General features: G+C 37.0%; 1 protein-coding gene across 1 annotated transcript in view; it reads left to right on the top strand.

The window, feature by feature from the left end:
* Positions 1–10877, top strand: part of LOC107672871 (tyrosine-protein phosphatase non-receptor type 2-like) — a 14528-nt gene continuing 3651 nt past the window's right edge. The window contains exons 1-9 of the mRNA XM_016466250.1: positions 1–255; positions 1508–1598; positions 1699–1799; positions 3471–3569; positions 4579–4716; positions 4883–5092; positions 5566–5727; positions 5843–6039; positions 6995–7096. Coding sequence (XP_016321736.1) covers positions 199–255; positions 1508–1598; positions 1699–1799; positions 3471–3569; positions 4579–4716; positions 4883–5092; positions 5566–5727; positions 5843–6039; positions 6995–7096 — 1157 coding nt within the window. The 5' untranslated portion in view covers positions 1–198. The remainder of the gene's footprint in view (positions 256–1507; positions 1599–1698; positions 1800–3470; positions 3570–4578; positions 4717–4882; positions 5093–5565; positions 5728–5842; positions 6040–6994; positions 7097–10877) is intronic.

Raw genomic sequence — 10877 nt, 5'->3', positions numbered from 1 at the left:
ATACGTGCGCCGCTCTCCTCACCGCGCATGCGCAGCGAACTGAGCTTCTCGTCGCAAATGTCAGCGACACGGACAAACACTGACAGACTAGACTCTCTCAGCGGTTCAGTGTGAGGACGAGAAATGAACGATTTCTACAGCTGTGACGTTCATTATCAATAAAAAAACGAGCTTAACGCGGAAGGAATTGACGCAGACATGGAGCAGGAGTTTGAGGACATAGACTCAGAGGGCCGCTGGCAGAACCTTTATTTAGTAAGTAAAGCTAATACAGCTAGCATGCTAATGAGCCACGCAATCTACATTTAACCGAGAGAGAAATGTCTTTTTAGCTCCTTGTGTCTTTACAGACTTTAATTCCGTGTGCTTTCACTGTTCTCCTTTCGGCTGTTGTTGAAATTGGGTCAAATGAAAGTGAAGCTGTGAAGCCGGGATGTTATTGTGGTAGTGCTGTTGAAAACTCCAGTGTTGTGAGTGAAACTGTAACTGTGCCTCAAAACCGAGTGAACCAACTACGTAGAAAACATGTTTGGGCATTGTAGTCTGTTTAACTTTAACGTTTTTATTATTATACTTATTGTTTTGTCATAACAACAGAAAGCACATTGACACAGTCTAAATTGAACAGCATGTAGCCTGAGATCGAAATCGTGTTGTATCGTAACTGCTTACAGTAAACAACATTTTAACCTGACATTAATGGCCAAACAGGCTGATTTTGAAGGCAACACACTAGGTTTTGGGACAGACTTCTTATGACAACAGTGCAACACATTCCCTCCGTTTATACGAATAACAGCTGTTCGCTATTTCTGACTGACAGGTTTAATTACTATAAACAGAAACTGTTACGTTTTCCTATTATCGCTGACTAAATGTCGTCCTAACCACTAAAAACAACAGGACCGCATTAAAACTTTACTGCAGTCTTCTTTACATTACACATTAAACAGCGTGCACTTAAAAAGTATTACATGTAAAAAATCTTGTGTAATATATATAACTTGTGTTTGTTTGTTTGCTGGTTTTTCTTGTATTTGTTATACTTGTATTTTTTGAAAAGTTTTTGCCATGAAAATAGCCTAAGGTGCTGACATGGCATTAAATAAAAATATACTACTACTTAAAAAGTATTAAAGTCTATTAAATTGTTTTCAAATCTTTTACTCTTGTAGTTCTAAATAAGCATATATTTATAGGCTTCATTCAAAATTGCATTGAGTGTTGAGTGAGTTTGTCTGTAACTAAATAAACAACATGTAGCTTCCTTGATTTATGTTTCCAGTAATATTACGTTACTACTTCTGGAAGCTGTTCAGTCGCAACTGACATGATCAGCTCATTTCTTTTAAATGTGTTTGTCCTGTCCTGTGTTTGCAGACATGGGCATGGGCTTGGGCGGGTTGACTGAAATGAAACATAATGAATCAGTAATGGCCTGATTTAACTGTTGTTTTGAAGCTCTTTTCCAGGAAATACTCGATGTTTGAATGTGTTTCTTTTCCAGGAAATACGCAACCAATCACATGAATGTGCTTTCAAAGTGGCCAAGTATCCAGATAATCGCAATCGGAACAGATACAGAGATGTGAGCCCGTGTAAGTAACATCCGATTAGGATTCATCTCTTGTCATTGTAGTGCAACTGGCCTGTAATGTTGCGTTTGACATTGTTTAACTTTATTCCTAAACATATCAGTTGACCACAGTCGGGTGAAATTAGAAAACACAGAAAATGACTACATCAATGCCAGCCTAGTGGTGATGGAAGAAGCCCAGAGAAGATACATACTTACCCAGGTGAGCGGGTCCTTAAAATGACATAAGTGCCGTTCGAAAGAGTTTCATTATTTCCAATTTCATTAAAATGATCATTTTTAAGAGGTCTTAAATTTAGGGACAGAAAAACATGAATCATGATGTGGCCTAATGTGATTATTAAACTTAATAAGGCTGTGATCGAATAAAATAAATGTGAGTGTTGCATGTTCAAAAGTCAAAATGCGGTTCTGTTGCACATTCTACAGGCATGTCAGTTCAGAGTTGTTCACAATCATTTTTTTTTCTTGATGTTATTGGTGTTTTGTTTACACAGTAAACTGTATCTGAAATTTAATACGAAGTAAACACTAGTAGCTTCTCTCTTCCCGTCTCATGAAGGAAGAACATTTTTAATACATAAAATGTATATATTTTTCTAGCACAATAATCTGTTTATAGCCTTTCTTTAAACACATTATTATTGCATCATCAAAATCCATTGTTGATCGCATTCTAAATTGTATTTATTGATATATTAGTACATAAACCAATTTCAATACATATGTACATATTGTGTAAAAATAGGGCTGCACGATAAATCGAAATGGAATCGAGATCGCGATTCGACAGAAGCTGTGATTGTCATGCGTATCTTTCAGTGAAGCACGGTTCTGTGATCAGCAGTAAATCTCCATCCAAAGGGCCATCTGAAAGCCCGTGATGATAATTTTCTGCTGATTACAGAACCGGCGTTACTATCAAAATGCGCATGACAATCGCATTCGATTAATCGTGCAGCCCTATGTAAAAATTTAGTCTTTTAAAAAGTCTTAAGTCTGATTTAAAAAACTGCAGAAACTGCAAAAAAAGTATAATTTGGTGCATTTCGTGCTGTTTATGAGAATGTGTGGAAAAACAGCTTGACGTCAACACTATGACACTAGCTCATATGAATATGAGGAATCGGGGGAACAGTCATAGGACTTCAATAAATATTTTCATTGTTTTCAGAGCTAGAAAGGTTTTGTTTTGACGTGTGACTAAGATGCCTTAAGCAGGCATTTTTTGTCTGAAGTTATTTTCAGTGGACTAATTCCAGGGACGGTCCCCTTATAGAAACCTGCGGTGAAATGGCTTTGCTCAGGCACACAGAACAGGATTGTAAACAACTTAGCAGCTTTTAGTAAAACCTTTATCAGCACCATAAAGTTACCTTCGCTCCATCTCTGGCAGTTACATTACAGAGATGTTACTACAGGATGATGTAGGCAGCTGGTAGGTTTTACAGATGTCTATTACAGCTTAGTTGTGTGGGTTGCATTTCGAAGGTCACGCTCTCAAAAACATTAGTCAGCCATTTGAGATGCAGTTTTGGTTTGATATTTTTCAACAATTGTGTAGGTGTGCTAGACTTTTTGGCATTACATGATTTTTGCATAGGTAACTACTAGAGATGGTGCGAGACATGTTTTTCAAAATCAACCAGTGTTTACTCAATGGCTAGTCGGCTCATCTGTCTTATGAAAGCTCTGAAAACTTAGTCTGGAGTCAGGTTCAAATTTCCTAGGGAGCTATATTGCATAAGTTGTTTATTGTGGCCCATCCCAACTAATTCTTCACTTTTTTGTGTGTGTGTGTGTGTGTGTGTGTGTGTGTGTGTGTGTGTGTTTGTTTGTGTGTGTGTGTGTGTGTGTGTTTCTGCATTGTCAGGGTCCTCTGAGAAACACCTGTGGTCACTTTTGGCTGATGATATGGGAGCAGAAGACCAAAGCTGTTATAATGCTCAACAGAGTAATAGAGAAAGGCTCGGTAGGCGTCATTGATCCAAACCTTTTCTCCTTAAAAGCACACTCTATGAGCTTTCAGCCTGCACACTCATTCATACTACAATGAAATGTAAAGTCTGTCTCTTAGTTCATATTACAGAGCTCAGCAGTGCCTTAGGGAGTCTATGTAAGTAGCATATCATTAAAGAACTAATATATGTGTAGAAGTGCAGTGTTGTTCTTGAGAACTATTGAAAATAGTTAATTTAATTTAAATAAAACTTAAAATAACATATACATATTAGATGGAGAAAACTTCCATAATAATAAACATAGAATTACTCAAACTGCTTGAAAGTGCTAAAATTACTCAAACTAAAGCTGAAATAAAGCTAAATAGAAATATTAAAAAATAAAGTACTTTGTGAATTGATGTGAATAAATGAAATCTAAAAATAAAAGCGAATTCAAATAATTAAAACAAATACATAAATGCAGTTTATATATTTTCTTATGAACATGATTTTATGACTGTTTTAAATTCAAAAATTATATTTGTCAAGGGTATTTTCCCTTTTTTAAATAAATTTGAAAACTTATCATTTATCATTGACCCAGTTATCATTCATCAGCATATTTGGTGACAAATGCCATTAGTGGGTGTAACTGAAACTGTATGGGTAAAAAAAACATTTTCGACAGTTAAATTAAAATAACCAACCAGTGTTTTCACACAGTCATATGTTTTTGAACATTGTAGACTGACCCTCTTATTTGTAGTAAAGTCATAAGACTATCACAGAACGTAAGTAAAGCATCATATGACTCTATGTATGATCTTTGTTTTCTAAATTTTAATATTATGCACTGACCTCAGCACAGTCAATGCAGGCTGTTGTATCTAAATTTACAACATCTTTACCAGCCGTTGGGTTTTAATACAACATTTCAGGAAAAATCAGGAAGTTGTTAGCTTTTACAAATTAGTTTTAAACAAAGGAAATACATTTTTTGTTTTACTTCTCATTATTTATACACATACCTTACTGCAGGAAAAGTGTGCACAATATTGGCCGACACAAGAAGAACGAGAGATGTCGTTCCGTGACACCCGCTTTGTGGTAACACTAGTGTCAGAGGACGTAAAGTCATATTACACCACCAGACTGCTGGAACTCCAGAATGCAAATGTAAGTTTCACACATTGACCACTGAAAGTCATGTTCTTGCTCACAGAATGCCATCTGAGGTCTTCTCATGCAGATTTTAATTGTAATCCTATGCTGCAGCGATATTAATATTATATACAATTCTTCTTGATTTTTTTTTTTTATTATTATTAATTTATCCACTTAGACGGGGGAGACGAGACAGATCTATCACTTTCACTATACCACATGGCCTGACTTTGGTGTCCCAGAATCCCCAGCCAGCTTCCTGAATTTCCTGTTTAAGGTGCGGGAGTCGGGCTCACTTGGGATGGACCAAGGTCCAGCAGTGGTCCACTGCAGTGCAGGAATCGGCCGATCGGGAACGTTCTCTCTGGTCGACACTTGTCTCGTTTTGGTGAGTTGGATCACTAGGAATAAATACAATAATGCGTTTTTCTTCTATCATAGCAATTTTCGGTTTTGCTATGGACTGTAGGTCACTGAAAGTCTGTCTTTTAGTTATATGGAGACAAAAAAGACAAAATAATTACTTCCTAAGCTTTTTGTAATGTTTGATTTTAAGCATTTTAGCCTTTATATCAACATCCAGTCAAGTGTGTTCAAAGTTAAGATTGGTAATATTATTAAATATTGAGTGTTTCCAAAAAAGTAAACTGGCTGGGGCAAACATTATTGAGTTAGACAGTGATATTACTACAGTCTCAAGTGATTTGACTGCATATACCAAGCAGTGATGCCACATCATGAGTTACACTTGTGTTATCATGAGGTTTAGCGCTTATGTTTTTTTTTTTATGTTTGTCACCCACTCAGACTTGGAGGTAATTAACAACTGCTTTTCTTTTCCGCTATGACTGATGTGTTCAGATGGACAAAAGGAAAGACCCACTGGCGGTGGACATCAGAAAGATTCTCCTAGACATGAGGAAGTATCGGATGGGTTTGATTCAGACCCCCGACCAGCTGCGTTTCTCATACATGGCTGTGCTGGAAGGTGCCAAGTACATTATGGGAGACTCATCTGTGCAGGCATGTCATCACCAGAGTATTTTCAACAGAATTATTATTAACCGGACCCTGGACTAGACGTACTGCATTTGTGTTTATGCTGAAGATATTGATTTGGTTATTTATGTGTGTGCAGATACAGTGGCGAGAGCTCTCCAGAGAGGACCAAGAGCCCCTGTCCGAGTCTCCCCCGCCGCCACAGCCTCCCAAATGCACAGAATGCTACAACGGCAGCAAGCTATCTCATCTGGAGGACGGGATGGACCCGAAGACAGGAAAGAAGACAGGCCTGGAGACCCCCAATAAAGAATCAGACAGAGATGCTGGAACAAAGTATGTAGCAAGACACTATATGCGTTAAATTTGGCGTTTGCAAAAGTGCATGTGGCCAGTAAGGAATCAGCTTTCATCAAGCATGATTTCAGATGCTGGATTTAGTTGCCAAATGAATTCCAGCTGCCACTGACTGGCACAAACATCGCTACTATGTTAAGACTGTGTCTTAAGAACTAGTCTGACCAACTAGCACTTAACCAAGGGGTGATAAGTCCTACTTTTCAAATTCAGATTAGGCCAGTTTGCGTTTTATGTAAATGACTATAAAAAGTAATGGCAAGTCTTCAAAACAAATTAGAGGACTTACTTGTAAGACTAGTCTAAGCAGTTTATGCAACCGGTCACATGATTATTTTAGCATTTGTTTAATGTTTTAAAACGGTTGGATTACTGATTTGATACAGTAATCTTGTTTTACTGTAAATATATAAAACAATATTTTTTAGAATAAAAACTACAATATGTAGAGGCATTATGATAATGAAAATTTGGGAAGAAATGTGCTTAACTGACAAGAAAATAATGTCACCATGCAAAACATCTAAATGGTCCTAAAAAGACCTTGATTTTTTTTTTTTTAATGCAAAATATTTCTTATTTCCTTTTGATGTTGGGGTTAAATGTTGCAATGAGATTCACCCAATTTGTGTCATTAATAGATTTCCATAGTATTTGCTTATCAAGGCTAACACCATGTCTTAACCATCTGCACCTTGAAGTCTTATCTCTTCCATGTTTATCTGAGGTTTTGTCCTAACAAACCACAGAAGCAACATGCAACAAGACATTCTGTCACTTTGTTTCATTTTTTGTTTCTGTTTGGACAGAGTTTTGCATTTAGTGATGACAAATAGGAAATTTACTTTTTTACTGGAAATGAGACCTTGTTAGAACTATGTGTTAGAGTATTCGATTTTCAGCTTATATACACTTTTTGTTTCTTTTTCTCCAGTGCTCGCAAAAGACAAAGGGATGAGAAAATGTCCAACCCCACGCAGAAGACTCAGAAGCAGACAAAACCCAGGATCAACGACCCTGATAAGAAAAGAAAAAGGTGAAACTGTCTGGATGGAATGTGTGTTTTTTTTGTTGTTTTTTTTCATTGTGTTCTACTCCTCATTGACACAATGAATCATTTCAACATGTCTGTTCATGTGCGTGTAGTGTCGTATAATACCTCAGATGCCTCAACCCACTCAGTTCTCATAATGTCACTTCGCGTTTAGTATCTGAGATGTTCGTGCCTCAGTACTGTATAGTTACTATTTAGTCTTTGGGCCATTTAGAGATCAAGCCATTTGCAGGCACGTGTCATCAGGGTATACAGGGGTTGGACAAAATAATGTGAACACCTGGGAAATAGGCAATATTTCTTTATTAAAGTGTTTTTCTGCCATTTGCATGTAATACAGCTTTAAACCTTAGAATAGATTCATACAACGTCTGAATAGTCTCCATTTGAATGTTGTCTATAAAAACATCTTCCCGCTGTTGAAAGAGGGAATGGGCTTCTCACTCAACTCTCCAAAAAATAATCCACTGTGGTTTGATAATATTTAAGTTAGCTGATTGTCAGGCAATTTGTCTGGCTATAGCAGATATTGAAGTTCATCTTTGTGCTACAAAACAGTCTAGGTTTTATTCATGACTCCATATTTTTTGCATTTTATCAGTGGTGTCTGTGAATAAGTATGAACAGCTGCAGCTCTTTCACGGATGTTGGCTTTGCGAAGTTCTCTGTCATCAGTTTTTGTGGAAACTGTCTTCGAAATGAATGTTAAGGTTTGCTATCACTCTGCTGATGAAGTCTTGTCATGCTTTGTGTACGCAGTCATAATTGTATAGACTGTTGTTCCTAAAATACCAAACGGTCGGGCTGTTAAGGTTACAGATGCTCCTGCTAAACGGGTTCCCATGGTTTGTCCTGTTTGGAAGTCTGACAAGTCACCCATTTTATCCACGGCTTGTACTAAATACCTCAACACAGCTTATTTTACAACCTAGAGAATATAGACAACGAAAAGATAATCACACCATTTATCTTTTCACTGTAGCCTGCACAAATTACATTAAGCCCTATAATAATTGGATCTTCTTCACATTATTTTGTCCAACCACTATACTAGTGTTTCTTGCTTTGCTCAGACTGTTGCATTGTGGGTCAGTTATATCAGATGATTTAACAGTCCCTCCCGAGGTAGTGCAGTTACACCAGCGAGGATCAGTTTAGTTTTTTTTTTTATTTGAGCATCAATTTCTTGCACCTTTATAATGTCTGTGTGTTGGATTCAACTGGCATCACTGATATTAATGCACTGAAATCTCATCAATAAAGCCGCTTGAAAACAGTGTCACATAACGTTACATTTAACTAAGAAAGGCCATTCAGTGTTGATAGCTTGATAGTTAACTAGAAAAAAATAACTATAGAGAGGAGCATTTTGCTATATATTATACAGTTGTGGTCAGAATTATTGGCATCCTTAGTAAATATGATCAAAGAAGGCTGTGAAAATAAATCTGCATTGTTAATCATTTTGATCTTTTATTTAAAAAATGCACATAAATCTAACCTTTCATTGGAGAATAAGAATTTAAAATGGGGGAAAATATCATTATGACATAAATGTTTTTCTCTAATACACATTGGACACAATTAATGGCACCCTTTTATTCAATGCTTTTTTGAAACCTCCATTTGGCATAATAACAGCTCTGAGTTTTCTCCTATAATGCCTGATGAGGTTAGAGAGCACCTGACAAGAGATCAGAGACAATTCCTTCATCCAGAATCTCTCCAGACCCTTCAGATTCCCAGCTCCATGATGGTGCTTCTCCTCTTCAGTTCACCACACTCACTTTCTATAGGGTTCAGCTCAGGGAACTGGAATGGCCATAGCAGAAGCTTGGTTTTGTGCCCAGTGACCTATTTTTGTGTTGTTTTTAAGGTTTGTTTTTGGATTAATGTCCGGTTGGAAGATCCAAACATGTATTTTCACAGCCTTCTTTGATCATATTTACCAAGGGTGCCAATAATTCTGACCACGACTGTATATACATTATTTGTTGATTAATAAACTTGATTGATTAATTGATTATTAAATAAACTTTGTTTAAATGAAATCTAAATGCTAAATGAAACCTTTAATTCTGGTGCATCACTGATCACTAGCTGGGTTTCCATCACCCTGCTTTTATGCGCATTTTGAAGTATTGCATCAGAATCGAGTGATGGAAATGCTGAATTTCGAATAAAAATGCCTTAATTCGCAAAAAAGTTTTTACACTCGCTTGAGGTGGTTTTTAACTTGTGTGAAAAATGGTTAATGCGAATAATTGCCTCCCAGAACTGTTAAACGACTGCGTTCCCAAACCGCAGCATCCACCTCCGAAAGCAATAACTGCATTCAATGTGTTCTGTCTGCTCGTTCTGAGGTGCAAGTAATTTATTATATAGGAAAATTATTATATTCAGTAGCTTCTCCTACTTTTCTTAGTGATGTATAGTGCCAGTTTATCAGAAAGTGATGATTTTGTTCTCTTTGACTCGTTGGATGGAAACGGTGCTTGTTCGCAAATGTTTTGTGCGATATTCCAATTTTGCGCATAAGTTAAATTCGCAACTTTGGATGGAAACCCGGCTACTGACAATACTATTATCTTTAGTAATAATCTATGAATACAATAAAATGTATATTTTGTCCAGTATAATGGCAGATAATTATTTTGTATACGTTTACAGTATCCCCCATCACAAGTGATCTTAATTGGTGCATGTGAAAGACAAAGAAAAAGTGAGATTTCAGAAAACAGTCCGTAGGTGTGACACCCCTGATCTAAATCGAGTTGGTTAGTGGGATGCTGATGCAGTCAGACTGAGAGTGATCATCGCTCTGATGGCCTATTTTAGAGCTTTTTAGAAGATTTTTTGCATTGTGACATTTTCATGACAAGCAGATTTTTCCCCTATATGCTCATTGCTGTATACTGTGATTTCTTTCAAAAAAAAAAAAATTCAGTAAAACAAATACTATACGGTCTATACAACTGTACTTTACAAATGACCTTAATTTAAATGTCATTACTTGCTTGTTACAGTGAGTTTTATTTTTATTTCTTAATTTTCTTTAGCTAATATGTGATTTCTTATTTTTATCTTTTTATTTTTGGGATGAAATATGAGGCAGCATTTTTTTTATGATATTGATCCTTCAGTGATTTTGAAAAAATGGAGGTCATGTGTTACATTTGATCAGTGAGTTGTGTCAGGTCAGCGTTGTGTCGAGGGTTTGTGTAATTGTGTCTTATATTGTGGTTGCAGTCTGGGCTGTATTTGCTGTACGTGACACAGCGAGTGCTGCCCTGTTGGGAAACCTCCCCAATGAGGCAGCAATGGCACATCTGCAGGATTTTTGTAAAGACGAGCTTGTCCGGGCTCCTCAAAATCCTCAGGCTGTACGTGAGAGTCAGACACGGGCCTTGTGTGCTGTGGTGATGTGCTGGTTTGGAGCTTGCTGCTGTTCTCATGGCCGTGGCTGTTGGCGTTTTAAGACTAAGCTTCAGCATGGTGTGATGTTTTGCTTCTTTTTTTTTCCCCACAGATGTAGACATTTGCTTTCTCTAATTGAATGAGATTAAATCGTGATCTCGATGACTAATTTAAACAAAAAAACAAAGTCTTTTGCGGGGTGTAGATTTGTGCTGAGCTTAAACCTGATGGTGATAGATACATGGCGGAATTTTTAGTTCTTGGCACAGCCTCAGTGCAATAATACTTTAATTCTGTGTGTGTGTGTGTGTGTGTGTGTGTGTGTGTGTGTGTGTGTGTGTGTGTG

Source organism: Sinocyclocheilus anshuiensis, unplaced genomic scaffold (genome assembly GCF_001515605.1).
Source record: "Sinocyclocheilus anshuiensis isolate Anshui unplaced genomic scaffold, SAMN03320099.WGS_v1.1 scaffold132, whole genome shotgun sequence".
NCBI lineage: Eukaryota > Metazoa > Chordata > Actinopteri > Cypriniformes > Cyprinidae > Sinocyclocheilus > Sinocyclocheilus anshuiensis.
This window is presented reverse-complemented; position numbering and strand designations above follow the sequence as displayed.